Source organism: Hypanus sabinus, chromosome 25 (assembly GCF_030144855.1).
Source record: "Hypanus sabinus isolate sHypSab1 chromosome 25, sHypSab1.hap1, whole genome shotgun sequence".
NCBI classification, from domain to species: Eukaryota; Metazoa; Chordata; class Chondrichthyes; order Myliobatiformes; family Dasyatidae; genus Hypanus; species Hypanus sabinus.
Genome location: NC_082730.1, coordinates 23,079,079 through 23,096,282, shown reverse-complemented (window position 1 = coordinate 23,096,282; position 17,204 = coordinate 23,079,079). Strand labels below are relative to the sequence as shown.

General features: G+C 41.6%; 1 protein-coding gene across 1 annotated transcript in view; it reads right to left on the bottom strand.

Moving 5' to 3' along the window:
* The window catches only part of LOC132381097 (putative helicase MOV-10), an 82,377-nt gene that overhangs the window by 32,198 nt on the left and 32,975 nt on the right, over window positions 1–17,204 (bottom strand). Inside the window, exons 9-12 of the mRNA XM_059950305.1 lie at window positions 13,912–14,088; window positions 7,014–7,161; window positions 3,442–3,603; window positions 1,370–1,473 (exon numbers count right to left, since the gene is read on the bottom strand). Of these exons, the coding sequence (XP_059806288.1) occupies window positions 1,370–1,473; window positions 3,442–3,603; window positions 7,014–7,161; window positions 13,912–14,088 (591 nt within the window). The remainder of the gene's footprint in view (window positions 1–1,369; window positions 1,474–3,441; window positions 3,604–7,013; window positions 7,162–13,911; window positions 14,089–17,204) is intronic.

The following is a 17,204-nucleotide window of genomic DNA, read 5'->3' as shown; positions in this document are numbered from 1 at the left end:
CACTGACTCCTGCCTGTCAGCCATTCCTCCATCCATGCCAGTATCTTCCCTGTAACCCAATAGGATTTTATCTTGTTAAGCAACCTCACGTGTGGCACCTTATCAAATGTTTTCTGAAAATCTATGTAAGTGACGTCCACTGCCTCTCCTGCTTGTTATTTTCTTGAAGAATTCTAGCAGATTTGTCAGGCAAGATGTCTTCTCACAGAAACCATGCTGACTTTGACTTATTTTATCATTAGTCTCCAAGTATCCAAAACCTCATCCTTAATAATAAACACCAACGCTTTCCCAACCATCGAAGTTAAGCTGGCAAAAAAAAAAAATACCTTTCTTTTTTCTTCCTCTCTTCTTAAAGAGTGGACTGACATTTGCAAACTTCCAGTCCTCTGGGACCATGCCATAATCAGTGATTCTTGAAAGATCATGATCAAAGCATCCGTTATTTCTTCAGCAATCTCTTTCAGGACTCTGGGATGTAGTCCATCTGGTCCAGGTGATTTATCCTTTGGGCTTGCCTAGCATTTTTTCCTTTGTAAAAGCAATGGCACTCACTCCTGCTCCCTGACACTCACTAACCTCTAGCACACTGCTAGTGTCTTCCACAGTGAAGACTGATGCCAACTACCCATTAAATTCATCTGCTATTTCTTTGTCCCCATTACTACCTCACCAGCATCATTTTCCAGTGGTCCAATATCAACTCTCACCTCCCTTTTTATATTACTGAAAAAAATTAAGTATAGTGCAATGTATTGTTTTGGATGTCAGAGAAGAGGGGATTGTTATTAAGATAACTTATCTACTGGCTATACACTATATGAACTCACAACATTGATGCCAACATCGGTTGACAGAATACTAATGATTGGGACACATAAGGCTTTGTTTATTTTCGTTGCAGAAGAGGCATCAGTTCAATAAACTAAATTATTACATTTCTTAAGAGCAGAGGAAGTTATGGGTGTGTCTGTTCAAAATCATGAGGGGTCCTGTCAATGAAAAATGATTTCAATCATCAGGACTGGTAACCAGAAGGTTTAAAAAAATTCTTTAAGAACTCCGATTACTCATAGAGTATGAAGGAAGAACTAGAATCTTCTCAAATGTGATTAGATAAATACTTTAATCATTAAGTTTTAGAGCAGGGGTTCCCAACGATATGTCATGGACCAATATCATTAAGGGGCCCATGGACCCCAGGTTGGGAACCCCTGATTTAGTGCTTTGAGGAAGGGCTGGGAATGGGACTAAATAGAGTTCCTTTTTTAAAAAATAAAAGTGGCACAGAGCCAATATCCTTCAGTCCCGTAGGTTTCTATAACATTAGAGTAAGGTTACCACAAGTCACACCATTTTCATTACTCACCTTCCAGCAGTTATCAAAGTGCTGACAATGACTCGATATTGCTTTAGAGTTTCTTTGGGTGGGAACTCATAACTCCTGGTAGATTCATTCCAGTTGGAGCACTCCTATTAGAAAACACTATCAAGTATTAGTTGGGCATGGAGGTATCAGACAAGAGAAGTTAATTGTCATCAGTCATTACACTTACTGTGTAGAAAACTAACTGACTGCATTTGGATGTGTCATTCTCCAGTAGAGAATTGCAAAGGCAAGAAAAAGATACACCTCAGTTCAGCCTTGTGTGGCCAATCCCTTACTTAAGAGTCTATGACTCCAAGAAACAAAAGCTTCAACCATGGGGAAAACAGAGGTTAGCTTTATTTGTCACATGTAATGAAATGTGTCATTTGTGTCGAGAATGTGCTGATTGAAGCCCGCAACTGTGTCGGCATGCTTCTGACACCAACCTAGCACGCCCACAATCTATGAACCCTAACTCGTACTTCTTTAGAATGTGAGAGGAAACTGGAACATGTAGAGGAAACTGACTCGGTCACAGGGAGAATGTACAAACTCCTTCCGACTGGGGCAGAAATTGAACCCCAATTTTATAGCTGGTGACGATATGTGCTACGCTAAATGTGCCACGAAACATCATCTTCATATTGATTCTATCAAAGTCTTTTCAATGACAAGCATTTCATTGGCTGCAAAGCATTTTTAAGTATTAAGTGGCCTGTAAATGCAGCTTTTCACTAACAGTGCTCTCATCTCAATGTGGAGAAGTAAGCACAGAACATACACACACCTCCCAAAGATGTGCTGTGGGAGCTTAGAGGAACTTAAATCAAGAACTTGTCAGCTGAAGAGTGGCCACAAGACTCTCAGTACAGAGTCTCCCCAGCGTCTTCACCATTTATCTTGCAATTAGCTTCGCTAAAGAAAATGATCAGTTGTAATTACATTGCAGCTCTGGGAGTTTTCTTTGCACCAATTAGGCTGCCGTGTTTCCCTCAGGAGATGCAGAACTTTTCCTTAAGACGTGGTAGTGCAAGAGATACACCAGCATCTGAAGGAAGGCAATAGAGAGGTGAGAGAGAAAAGGGAATAAACTAATTTAAAACAATCCTACACTAGAGGTCATGGGTTAAATGTGAGAGGTCAAAAGTTTAAGGGGAAACTTCTTCCGTCAGAGGGTCGTGAGAGTGTGAAATGAGCTGCCTGTGCAAGTGGTGCATGTGAGCCTGATTTCAATGTTTCAGAGAGGTTTTATTAGGGATGTGCATGGTAGGGGGAATGGAGCACTATGGTCCTGTTGCAGGTAAATGAGCGTAGACAGTTTAACTGGAGTAGATGAGCTGTTTCTGTGGTCTAGTTTTCTACTCTATGACTTCACCTCAAAGGGCACAGATCTGTCACTGTCCTACAAACACAGTCACAGCAGGATCAATGAGTAAAGATCTCCGTGTCTTTTTATCAAACACAGTATGGCAAAGAGTAAAGATCGCTGTGCTACAATCATACCGTGCTTCAGTCATTATCTCAAAGAGCTCTCCTACATCACAATCAGCCTCCGCTCTGTGGGCAGGGAAGTGACTATACAACACTAAACCTAGTTGATCTAGAATCTCCTTTCTGATTTAATAGCTGGAGCTAAACTGAGCAATTCCAGGGCGAAAATACCTTTTGCACGCAATGGTACAAAACAGAAAAATGTGCCACAAATCACTTTATACACCACACAGTACTCCACAACAAGAAACCTCCTGGAGGAATTCAGAGGATGGAGCAGGTATCTGTGTGACAGTCGATGCCCTCCCGCAGATGTTGCTCGACCTGTTGAGTTCTTCCTGGAACCAGTCTGTTGCTCCAAGCTCCAGCATCTTCAGTCTCACATCTCAGCAGCATTCTTTCCCCTTTATTTTACTTCTTAAATGCATCTATACAAAACCACGACCCCTTGAAGTAAAATCCCACACTCTCATTGAACTTGGTAGCGGCTTTACTTCACTCACACACCTGAGTTTTGGATTCTTTCCACCAAGGTAAAATCCACAGAAAACTGAGTGTGAAGAACAACAATACAGTCCTACCTTCACATCTGAGGGGACGGAATCCCAGTTCCGACTGTTAGCATTGAGGCGGTAAATATATCTTTTCTCAATAGACTTCCTGATTCGTTGGCAGAGCAGGTCAGTGGCACTGTTAGATGGTGCACAAGCTAGGATATGGGCTGTTGGTATACACTTTAGCACCTGGAAGTTAAATCCAATATACAGTATTAAAAAAGCGCAATGGCTCACAGATGTGTTTAGAAGCAAATGACACTTCTTAAGAAAACAGTGATAATAAACTCTAATTACATAGGCATTGGCAAAATGGTCCATCATGCTAAAGATGGCTCCTTACAGTAATTACCCAATTTAATCTTTCTCCTCCAGCAGCTTTCTTCAGTTCATCAGACTTTTTCTTCAGGTATTTACTCTATTTCCTTTTGAAACTTCACCAATGAATCTCCTTCAGTCCTTCATACATCTTCCAAGTCATAGTTAGCAATACAAAGAGAGCTATTTTTAATCTTGTTGTCTTAACTGCAGCTCTAGTTCCTGACCCTATCAGGGAATCATTTTTCTATCAACATTCTTCATTTTGAAGACTTTGTTTTAAACTTTCAGGGCACAGCAGCAAACATCATTTATATGGTTTTTAGTGGGACCTTCCAAAAGTCGGGCATGGTAGGCTGGTCTGGAAGGTGAGGTCATGGGATCCAGGGTGAGCTGGGCACTTGGAAACAACAATCAGCTGAGAGGAAGTACTCAGAGAGGGTGGTAGTGGAGAGTTGTTTCACAGATTGTGATCAGCAGTGTGCTATAGAAAATCAATGTCATCTATATTAATGGCTTGGAGGACAATGTTTTTAAAGTGGTGAGTAAATCTGCAGATTGGTTGTCTGGTGGACAGTGAAGAAGGTAATCTAAGGACCCAGATGAACTGAGGAACAGGCCAAGCAAGAGCAGATGGAATTTAACATAACTTGCTTAGTTAAACCCAGGCAGAACTTGCACAGTAAATGGAAGGACCCTGGAGGATGTTGCAAGAAAGATTTAGGCTACAGGGTACATCATTCTCTGAAAGCACTGTCACAGGTAAACAGAATGGTGAAGATGGTGTTTAACTTGCGCGCCTTCATCAGTTGAAAATCAATTACAGGAATTGAGACATCATGCTACAGCTGGACAGGCCATTGGTGAGACCACCATTGGAGTATTATGTGCAGATCTGGTCTCCCAACTATAGGAAGGATGTCATCAAGTTGTTTATAGGGACTGGAGGGCATGAGGAATATGGAAAGGATCAATTGGTTGGGGCTTTTCTCTCCCTGGAGTGCAGGAGGTAGAGGTGTGACCTTATTAGAGGCATAGATAAAGTCTAAATCTAGATTTTAAGTGAGGTGAAAAAATTTGAAGGGAACCCAAGGAGAAACCCTTTCCAGGGTATACAGCAGGAGCTGTCAAGGGAAAATGTAGAGGCAAGCACAATTATGATGTTTAAGGGACGTCTGGACAGGTATATGTGGGGATGATGCAAGTCCACTGGAAGCAATTTGAATTAACTTAGAAAGATATTTTGGTCAGTATGGATGAGTTGGACCAAAGGGCTTGTTTCCAAGTTGTATAACTCTTAATAGCTATTCTTGGATTGACAACTAAAGTTCCTTGTGGAGCCTCCGTGATTAAATGTAACATCAGAACATCAGAAAAGAGTAAGGCTTTTCTGAATGCTTTAAGAAATGCAAAATGATTGAGCCAAATGAGAACTAGCATATTCCTTTTAATGTTGCAATTCAGCAACCATTCTGGGTTATGAAATTATGGAGAGCAAAACTAGGAATATGAACCAGTCTTCAGGAAAACAAAACCTGCACACAGTTTAACATCTGACTGATATTTTGTAGCCAGTGAAACCTATCAGTATCTGTGTGGAACTTGTGATTCTACCCCATTAAATTACACTGAGGAATCCTGGAGGACTCGGCATCATTTCTCTCCGTGGATGCAGCCTGGCCTGCTGAGTTCATCCAGTATTTTGTACACATTACTCTGGATCTCCAGCACCTGCAGAATCTCTTGTGTTATGAATGGAATGTTCCTACTATTCACTTTGTTAAAGGTGTATCCCTGCCACGGAGGACAGATTTTTTTTCCAGGGCAGGTGTTTCGTCACTTAATCTTCTGGTTAGTCATATGTTCATTGCGTCATCTGTCAATACTGTCACAAAAGGGGTATTTTGGGTGTTTGGCTCTTGAAACAGACTCCAGTAGTGAAATTTCAAAGTGGTTCTGCCAGCTGGGATGTGCCATCACTGTAAATACGTAATTAACTAAATTTTCACGACTATATTCAAAATGTTAAAGTATATGATTATAGCGATTGACTCTGATAATTGTTCTTTGTGCAGAAGCATAAAGATTGGTTTTATTTGTAAAATGTACATCAAAACATACAGTGAAAGGCACTGTTTGTTTAAATCAGAGAGGATTGCGCTGGGCAGCCCGCCAACGTCACCAGGCTTCCAGACCTAACATAGCATGCCCATAATTTACTAACCCATCTACCTTTGGAATGTGGGAGGAAACCCACATGGTCACAGGGAGACCCTACAAACTCCTTACAGACAGCGCTGGAGTTGAACCTCGAATGGTGATCACTGGCACTATAATAGCATTATTCTGATACACTGCCATGCTGTTGTCAGGAGAGACAGATTCTCCTGGACACTCACTCTCCTGGAGGTTCACTCCATGATTAAATGCTTTCATATTTCCCATTTACAGCCACCTTGTGGCTCAGTTATAAGACAGTCAAAACAGAAATGACACAATTTATCTCACAATTCTCCTTAGATTTTTTTGACATTATAACTATTTCCCCGAGGAGGAAACATGAACAGTCACATCACTATTCAGGAATAAAGTCACCACACTAATAATCATGCACCCGTTTTCAAAGCTTGGATAAAACTAACAGCATAAAAATTTTGAAGAAGGGACAATTAATAAGTGATTTCCACATGCAAATATGCTTTATCACCACATAACATTTATTTCCTGTGTAAAATCTGAACAACTATTTATGGTAACACCTCAACATAAAGAGAAAGGCATGGTAATCAAGAAAATAAGCTGATGGGACACTCAGAAAATGCTGGAGGAACTCAGCAGGCCAGGCAGCATCTATGAAAAAATGTTCAGTCAACGTTTTGGGCCAAGATACATCACTGTGCTTTTTTTCCAGAGATGCTGCCTAGCCTGCTGAGTTCCTCCAGCATTTTGTGTGTGTGTTGCCTGGATTTCCAGCACCTGCAGATTTTCTCTTGGTTGTAATAAGCCAATGGGGTTCGGGTTAAATTCAAATGTTCGGTGGCAGTTTCCAACAACCAGGAAGAACCAGAGTCTAACATATCACAATCCTTGTTGAATAATAAGAAATCAAAGGAAACACCAAACAAAACTCACAATGGTGTTCCTTAACTAGAGCAGTGGGAGGGGCTTGGGCAGCCTATTATTCTGCCATAGACACTGGGATTCAGAATCAGTAGCATTCAAGAGCAGGAAATTAGTGTGATCAAAATCTGTCCAGACTTATGCACAAGAGCAAATGGTACCTGTTTTATAGCTTCCACAACAGTGACGGTTTTCCCAGTTCCTGGTGGACCAAATATCAAGTACGGAGCAGGTCTGGAGATCCCAGCAACGATGCAACTGACAGCTTTGGCTTGTTCGGGATTTCCCTCAAGGGACCGGTCATAAAAGCTTTAAAAACAACGTTGTAAAATATGAAGAGATGCAAATGGTTGCCGACCCAGTTCTATGATCAAGTTTAATGATTAGAATTCCCTACCCTCAGGCCTTCAATTGTTTGGACCTTTCACTTTTTCCAAGGATTGAACGCCCATCCTGCTTGGCCTTTCCAGTGAGATTATATCACTCGCTTGAATTGTTAAATTGAATTTACTAACAAATTTAGCATAGTAAAATATCAGAACTGTGAAGTGGTGACACTTGGGGGCTGCCCCCAGCACACCCTCAGCCGTGTTGATTGTTTAAGGCAAACAAACCATCTCACTGTATGTTTTCACTGCAGATGATAAATAAACTCCAAGTCTTGAATAAATTTGACCTACAGACACAATTATTGAGAGTCAAAGAAAGCAGGAGAAGGGCAGGTGACTAGAAGCTCAGTGAAAAGGTTTGAAGTTTACCACAGAGCAAGAGGTGAGTCATAGGTGCTTGGGGAGGTACTTGCATAGCTGAAGCCAATGTAAGTTGAAAGAATTGGAGGTACGTGCCCGAGAACAGGAATTTCTTGTGAAGGAAAGGAAAACCTTTGGATTGATTATGACAACGTGGATCTGAAGAGGCTTCTTACCAGTACTTGGATACAGCACTATCTCAAAATGGGCATCCTTTCCCCATTCAGAGGAAAATGTCACTTAAGTTAATTGCACATGACGTATCCAAGAAATAAGCTAATTCCTGATATGGAGCCTCAATCCGAAATGTCAATTTACACATCTTGCTGGTTGACTTGATGAGTTCTTCTAGAGTTCTGGCTCAAACATGGATCAAAAAAGATGACTTCCAGAGGCAAGGTGAGAGTGACTATTCTTGACAACAAAGCAGTACTTTGTTGCAAATGAATCGAAGAGTATCAAGAACAAAGATCTACCATGACTGGATCACTGGGCTCCACAGTAGCATAATGGTTAGCACAGCGTTATTACAGCTTGGAGCATTCCAGCGTTCGAAGTTCAATTCCGGTGCCATTTTGTAAGGAGTCTCTGTACATCCTCCCCATGAAATGCATGCATTTTCTCTGGGTCCTCTGGTTTTCTCCCATAGTGAAAAGACATACAAGGTGGGTTAACTGGTCATTGTAAACTGTTTGTCGGAGGTTGCTGGGACGACATGGCTCGACGGGCATGTGCTGCTTTGCTAAATTAATAAATAAATAACTCGCAGCAAAGATGGCCGTGGTTCTTGGAAGTCAAGTAACACAATCCACACTGGTGAAGTCTGCACAATGGCTGAATCTATTCACACCGCATCAGCCAATGAAGCAGCTCTTGCCCACACATAGCAAGACCTAGATAACATTAGCTCAGGGGTTAAGTCAACAGAGAGTATTATTTTGTGTGTCAAGAGTGACAAGCAATGACCTTCTTCAACAGGGGAGAATCTAACCACCTCTTCTTGACATTCAATAGCATTATCACCGCCACATCCTTTGACCATTATCCCAAGGGCATCAGTAGCCAAATACTGCACCTTCAAATAACGGTCAGGAGTCTTAGAAACATAGAAAATAGGAGCAGGAGTAGGCCATTCTGCCCTTTGAGCTTGCACTGCCATTCAGTATGATCATGGCTGATCATCCAACTCAGAACCCTGTACCTGCTTTCTCTCCATACCCCCTAATCCGGGGGTCGGCAACCTGCGGCTCCCGAGCCATTTGTGGCTCTTTCACCTCTGTGCTGCGGCTCCCTGTGGCTTTGGGAAATAATTGGTCAGTATTTAATTAAAATGTATTTTATGTTAGTTTGTTAGCTTTTGAAATGTAATTCTAAATTTGAAGATTATGGTGATCTTGTACAATCTAAGTGTGGCGACACATTTCCTCACAATTAGCCAGCATTCCGGCTAAGGGAGATAGCCTACGGGGGTTTGTGAGTACGCGTCTTTTGCAGCATCTGCGTCCATGGGGGCTGGGTTGAGGGAGGCTTAAAAGCAAGGCTGTTTAGTTCGAATAAAGTTATTCGACTGCAGTTTACTGACTGCGTGAGCACACCGCTACAACGTGTTTTTATCGCTATTAATATACGTCACCACTGCCAATACCTGACACCCGCCAGTGCGCGATTTCTTTAATTTTTCGATCCAAGGTAAGCCAACTATGGAGAATTCTAAAAAAAGAAAAGTGACTGAAGAAAACAGAACGTTTAATGATACGTGGACAGATTCATTTGCTTTCACTGTTGACGAGACTGGTTTACCGGTATGCTTAATATGCAATGAGAAACTAGCAAACAACAAAAAGTCAAATGTCGCAAGGCATTTCCAGAATAAACACGCAGCCTTTGCTCAAAAATATCCGGATGGAGATGAGAGAAAAAAAGCCGTTTCGAAACTGATGCGGAAGGTTGATCTGAGCAAAAATCATTTCCAGAAATGGATGAAGTCTGGAAAATCAACGACATACGCCAGTTATATTGCCGCTCAGGAAATAGTCAGGCACGGGAAGCAGTTTACAGATGGTGAATATATAAAAGAATCTTTCATTAAGATTTCAGAACATCTATTCACGGACTTTAAAAACAAGAGTGAAATTGTGCAGAAAATCAGGGATATGCCCCTCTCTGCAAAGACTGTCAAAGACAGAACCATAAAAATGGCAGAAGACATCACAAGACAGCAAATTAAAGACATCAATTCAGCTGTGGCCTACTCGATTGCCTGTGACGAGTCTAAAGACAAAGGTGATATTGAACAAATAGCGTTGTTCTGCTGGTATGTAAACTCTGCCGGGCCACAGGAAGAACTGATTGAGTTGATACCTCTAAAAGACCAAACACGGGGGGAGGACATCTGTGAGGCTGTCTTGAATTGTTTAAGAGCCAAAGGAATAAAGACCACCCATCTGGTGTCAGTAGCTACTGATGGGGCACCTGCTGCACAACAAAGTCCAGTGGCTGTCCAAAGGGGAGGTGCTGAAACGCTTTGTCGCGTGTCTGGAAGAAGTGAAAACTTTCCTGGGCAGCAAAGGGCTCAACTTTCCTGAGCTGGAACAGCCAGAGTGGCTGGAAAAGCTACACTTCATGGTAGACATGACAGCGCACCTGAACATGCTGAACACAGCTCTTCAACGGGGTAAGGACGTACAGCCCTGCACATGTTGGAGGATGTTTTGGCATTCGAGCGCAAGTTGACGTTGCTTGCCAGAGATTTACAGAAAGGCACATTGTCTCACTTCCCCAATTTGAGAGAGTTCAAACAAGGTCACGACATGATAAATTCGGAGTATTTACATTCTGCAATCATCGCAATGCAAACATCGTTTGGGAAACGCTTCTGTGAGTTCAGAGAGGAAAAAAACACATTATCCTTCCCGGTCACTCCCCTAAGCATCGATCCATCCCTACTGAATACGACTGCATTGTCAGGTGTGAGTCAACCTGAACAAGTATGATAAATATTTTAATTGCCTATTATTTTACGTATATTCATATGTTTTCATTGTTCAGTGAAATAGTCCTTTTATTTTTCAGGTTGACAGCTGGCTGACGTTATTTTTGGTTTGCTGCTGGCGGCAAATTTAAGTTTGGCGTTTTTCATAAATACAAGAAGGACTCAAATAGACGTTGAGTATTTTACTTAAAAGTAACCTTCAACCCAACGTCTTTTTTTCGGAGTTCAAAATGTTTTTGTTGCATGCAGAAATGTAATTTCATTTTCTCTGCAGGAGTTCATCAATTTCATAAATGCAACACATTATAGTTTGTTTATACATAGCATAAAGGCAAAACAAAACGTTGTATGCAGTGTTATTTCATTTTAAATGTCAAGCGGGTTTTGCGGCTCCCAGTGTGTTCTTTTCTGTGGGAAACGGGTCCAAGTGGCTCTTTCAGTGGTAAAGGTTGCTGACCCCTGCCCTAATCCCTTTAGCCACAAGGGCCAATGAACTGGCCTCAACTGTTTCCTGTGGCAGAGAATTCCACTTGTGGTGTCTTGTGGTGTGAACCTTTCCGCAGTCCACAAAACAGAACTCAGGAGCTCCCTGCGTGATTGGTCCCCATCCATTATCATGAATATTAATTCCTTTTCGGAGTGATGTACCTACAGTCTACTGCAGGAACATGTCCAAAATTCACAACCTCTGCCACTAAAGACAGAGGCTTCAAGTAATTAGAAGCAACATCATCTACACACTCTCCTTTGTTAAACACCAACCTGATTGGAAATTCCTTGAACTACCTCCCTGATAATCACATAGGACCTCCTCACTGGTACAGCAACAGTTCAACGAGAATGATCAGAAGCAGCCCAGCCTTTGGGTAACAGTCCCAATAATTCCTTCTGCAATTTAGTGTCAAACTTTAATTAGGTTAATAAGGATAATGAGTGAGCTTGGAAGGATGACTGTTGACTTGATAGAGGTGTAAAAGATAATAACAGGCATAGACTGAGTATATGGCCAGAGACTATTTTCCCCAGCGCTGAAATGGTTAATACATAGGGATATAACTTCAACCATCAGGTTCTTGAATCTGAGTGGGATATTTTCATGTATCACAGCACTGAACTGATTCCACAACCAATGGACTCACTATTAAGAATTCTACAACTCATGTTCTCATTACTTATTACTTTGGTTTTTTTTTCTTTTTTGTGTTTGTGCAATTTGTTTTCTTTTGCACATTGATTATTTGCCCTCCTTTGTTTGTGTGCAGTTTTTCCACCGATTCTGTTGTGGTTTTTTGAATTTACTGTGAATGCCCGGAAGAAAATGATTTTCAGGTTAGTATATGGTGACATATATGTATTTTGAAAATAAATTTACTTTGAACAAACTTTAAGATGATTGGAGCAAAGAATACGGCCCTTGTCAGATGTAGATTTTTTTAAACAAAGTCGAACACCCTGCCAGGGGCAATGGTTGACACCGATACATTACAGACAAACTCTTAGATAGGCATATGGTGGGTAGAAAAATTGAGGACTACTGTATGTAGATGGAAAGAGTTTGATCTTAAGAGTACATTATAAGACAGGCACAATACCATGTAATGCTGTAGTGTTCCATGATTCATGTACAGTGGCATGCAAAAGTTTGGGCACCCCGGTCAAAATTTCTGTTGCTGTGAATAGTTGAGTAGAAGGTGAACTGATCTTCAAAAGTCATAAAGTTAAAGATGAAACATTCTTTCAATATTTTAAGCAAGATTAGTTTATTATTTTTGTCCTTTATAATTTTAGACGGGAAAAAAAGGAAATGAGCACCATGCAAAAGTTTGGGCACCCCATGAGATTTGAGCTCTCAAATAACTTTTACCAAGGTCTCAGACCTTAATTAGCTTGTTAGGCTTGTTCACAGTCATCATTAGGAAAGGCCAGGTAATGCAAATTTCAAAGCTTTATAAATACCCTGACTCCTCAAATCTAGTCCCAACAATCAGCAGCCATGGGCTCCTCTAAACAGCTGCCTAGCACTCTGAAAATTAAAATAAATGATGCCCACAAAGCAGGAGAAGGCTGTAAGAAGATAACAAAGTTTCTTCAGGCAGGCATTTCCTCATTTGTAATGTAATTAAGAACTGGCAGTTAACAGTAATGGTGGAGGTCAAGATGAGGTCTGGAAGACCAAGAAAACTTTCTGAGAGAACTGCTCGTAGGATTGCTAGAAAGGCAAATCAAAACCCCTGTTTGACTGCAAAAGACCTTTAGGAAGATTTAGCAGACTCTGGAGTGGTGGTGCATAATTCTACTGTGCAGTGTCATTTGCACAAATATGACCTTCATGAAAAGTCATCAGAAAATTTTTCCTGCGTCCTCATCACAAAATTCATCATCAGAAGTTTGCAAAGAAACATCTGAACAAGCCTGATGCATTTTGGAAACAAGTCCCGTGGACTGATGAAGTTAAAATAGAACTTTCTGGCCGCAATGCGCAAAGGTTTGTTTGGAGAAAAAAGGGTGTAGAATTCCATGAGAAGAACACCTCTCCAAATGTTAAACACGGGGGTGGATCGATCATGCTTTGGGCTTGTGTTGTAGCCAGTGGCACAGGCAACATTCCTCTGGTAGAGGGAAGAATGAATTCAATTAAATACCAGCAAATTCTGGAAGCAAACATCACACCGTCTGTTTTTTTTTTAAAAAGCTGAAGATGAAAAGGGGATGGCTTCTACAACAGGAGAATGATCCTAAACACAACTCAAAATCCAAATGGACTACTTCAAGCCGAAGGTTTGTCTATGGCCCTCTCAGTCCCCTGACCTAAACATCATCGAAAATCTGCAGATAGACTTCAAAAGAGCAGTGCATGCAAGACAGCCCAAGTATCACACAGAACTAACTGAAAGCCTTTTGCAAGGAAGAATGGGCAAACCACCCCCCCCCCCAAACAAGAATTGAAAGACTCTTAGCTGGCTACAGAAAGCGTTTACAAGCTTTTGTTATTTTGAAACTGTAAAAGATGGAAATAAAAAAAGTAATCTTGCTTAAAATATTAAAGAAATGTGTCATCTTTAACTTCATGCCTTTTGGAAATCAGGTCATCTCTTACTCGCTTAGCTATTCACAGGAACAGAAATTTTGACCAGGGGTGCCCAAACTTTTTCATGTCACTGTAAAAACACTCAAAGCCCCTTTTGGGTTGTATTATTGCATTAAAGGATTGTACAGATTAGAAGAGTGCTCAGGTGATGATACTCCAAAACCATTTTGATGCTCTGCACCCAGGTCTGCCTATATCAAGCCCCCATGGTTCTATCTGGTTTTACTCACCTCAACCTTCCTTCCAGAGGATGGATACATCTATTATTAGAGAAAGTTGGAAAGAGCACATTCCTTAGGTCATTGGACTTCGCTAAGTACACTGCCCGGTGTTGCATTCGTATTGGAAATCGGTTAAATGTGAACATGACATCGAACCTCATGTTGTCTATAAAATCATTCAAAAGCCTGGAAAAATTGAAAGCACAAGTTAATACAAATCTGTTAGATCAGGGGTATTAGTCCATGGCATAAAAGACACTGGGAACCCCTGTGCTAGATTCTATTTCACCAACAGCACCCTCCCTCAACAAGAAACACTAAGTGAACATCAGATGTATTAATTAAAAAATGCAACTTTTAATGAAGCAGTTGTTTTGGCCCCATATCTCACCCTTAGACTTAGATGATACAGGTAAAGGACAAATTGAACTTCAGTCAGTAACAACATATACTCAGTGGCCACTTAATTAGGTATATCCTGTACCTAATGAACACGTTGTCCGTTCAGAGATGCTCTTCTGCACACAATTGTTGTAATGTAGCGGTTTTCTGCTACTTCAGCTTCTCCTTCTGAAGCCCAACATCCCTACTGGAGCATAGGCCACGAACAGCAGCTTGCTAGAGTCCCCTGTGCCGGGCTAGTCTTTCAAGTTGTTCCCAGGTGTAGCCCACCTTCGAAGATCCTTTCTCTCCCAGGGAGAGATCTTTGGGGCTTCTGTTGGCATTTCTGTAGCACTGGGTTTGCTAGCTCCAATCCCATTCTGCTGCAGCCTGTCCACTTCAAGGTTCAACATGTTGTCTGTTCAGAGATGCTCTTCTACACACCACTGTTGTTACTTGAGTTACTGTTGCCCTACTCTCAGCTTGAACCAGTCTGACCATTCTCCTCTGACCTCTCGCATTAACAGGGTGCTTCCATCTACAGAACTGCTGCTCATTGGATGTTTTTTTTTGCTTCTCACACCATTCTCTGTAAACTCTAGAGACTGTTGTGTGTGACAGTCCCAAATCAGCAATTTCTGAGATACTCAAATCACCCCGTCTGGCACCAACAATCATTCCACAGTCAAGGTCACTTAGATTATATTTCTTCCCCATTCTGATGCTTGGCCGGAACAACAACTGAACCTCTTGACCACATCTAGATGCTTTTATGCTTTGAGTTGCTGCCACATGATCGGTTAATTAGATATTTGCACTTATGTTACGATGCTGTTCATCAACTATAGCTCAGCATTCAGCACCATCATTCCCACAATCCTGATTGAGAAGTTATAGAACCTGGGCCTCTGTAACTCCCTCTGGAAGTTGGATCTTCGACTTCCTAATCAGAAGACCATAGTCTGTGCGTATTGGTGACAACATCTCCTCCTCGCTGTTGATCAACACTGGTGCACCTCAGGGATGTGTGCTTAGCCCACTGCTCTACTCTCTCTATACACATGACTGTGTGGCTAGGCATAGCTCAAATGCCATCTATAAATTTGCTGATGATACAACCATTGCTGGTAGAATTTCAGGAGGTGGTGAGAGGGCGTACATACAGGACTGACATATGCTAACTAGTGGACTGCTGTCACAGCAACAACCTTGCACTCAACATCAGTAAGATGAAAGAGCTGATTGTGGACTTCAGGAAGGGTAAGACAAGGGAACACAAACTACTCCTCACAGAGGGATCAGAAGTGGAGAGAGTGAGCAGTTTCAAGTTCCTGGGTGTCAAGATCTGAGGACCTAACCTGGTCCCAACATATTGATGTAGTTATAAAGAAGGCAAGACAGTGACTGTACTTCATTAGGAGTTTGAAATGATTTGGCAATGTCAACAAATACACTCAAAGCTTCTATAGATGTACCGTGGAGAGCATTCTGGAGGCTTCGTGCACCGTGGAGGCTGTGTCACTGTCTGGTATGGTGGGGGGGTGGGGAGGGTGCTACTGAACAGGACTGGAAGAAGCTTCAGAGGGTTGTAAATTTAGTTGGCTCCATCTTGGGTACTACTCTACAAAGTACCCAGGACATCTTCAAGGTGTAGTGTCACCTTCAAGGTGTAGTGTCACAGAAAGGCAACTTCCATTATTAAGGACAACCAGCACCCAGGGCATGCCCTTTTCTCACTGTTACCATCAGGTAGGGGGTACTGAAGCCTGAAGACACACACTCAGCGATTCAGGAACAGCTTCTTCCCCTCTGCCATTTGATTCCTAAATGGACACTGAACCCGTGAACACTACCTCACTTTCTTTTAATATATATTACTTGTTTCTTTTGCACATTTTTAATCTATTCAATATAAATATACTGTAATTGAATTATTATTTTTTCTTCTTCTATATTATGTATTGCATTGAACTGCTGCTGCTAAGTTATCAAATTTCACAACACATGGCGGTGATAATAAACCTGATTCTGATAATGTGCAAGTGTACAGGTGAAACTAATGAAGAGGCTACTGCGTGCATACAGCCAGTCTCATTTCCTAATACGCTGATTACAGATATTGTTAAGAGTCAGCGGATGCTGCGCCACACAACACTTTATGGGCACGACAATATGAATTTTACGGTCTGACACAAGAATGGAAATGGATACCCAGTCAACACACCCTGTGGTTCATTTCTCCCTCCAGTGCATCCATGTTGCGCGATTGCAGGTTCCACACTTTCAGGTGGTCACGTAAAGAGGTCTGTCCTGGAATTCTAATGGGATTTATCAAACACTATTATTATAGAGCAAGGAATCGCTCCAACATGTCCATTCTCAGGTCAGTCAGAAATGTATTTATTCAACCAATCTGATGAATTGTAGGAGGGAGAAGTGCCATTTGCCTTAGTAGCTGCAATCTACACACTTTCTTGTGTACATTCGGAGATCAGAAACACCATGCTTACCAATATACACATTTCATTATCTATGAGGTGCAGAAGAGTGCATGATAAGACATTTTTTACATCAATAGCTCTGCTTGATATGCTCATCTGGAAATAGCTCCACCTTGTCTCATAACCAGAGCTCATTACTTAAATATGTTGACGTTTGAAGGGCACTTTAGAGCTAGAGTTGGAACTCATTGCCACAGACGGCTGTGGAGGCCGTCATTGGGTGTATTTAAAGCGGAGGTTGATAGGCTCTCGATTAGCAAGGGTGTCAAAGGTTACGGATAGAAGGCAGGAGATTGGGGCTAAGAGGGATAATAAATCAGCCATGATGGAAAGGTGGAGCAGACGCTAAGTATTATTGTCTATCTCTTACTATGAGAACCACCCTGGTTCCAGCCCTGTTACCCCTGACTCTATTCTTAA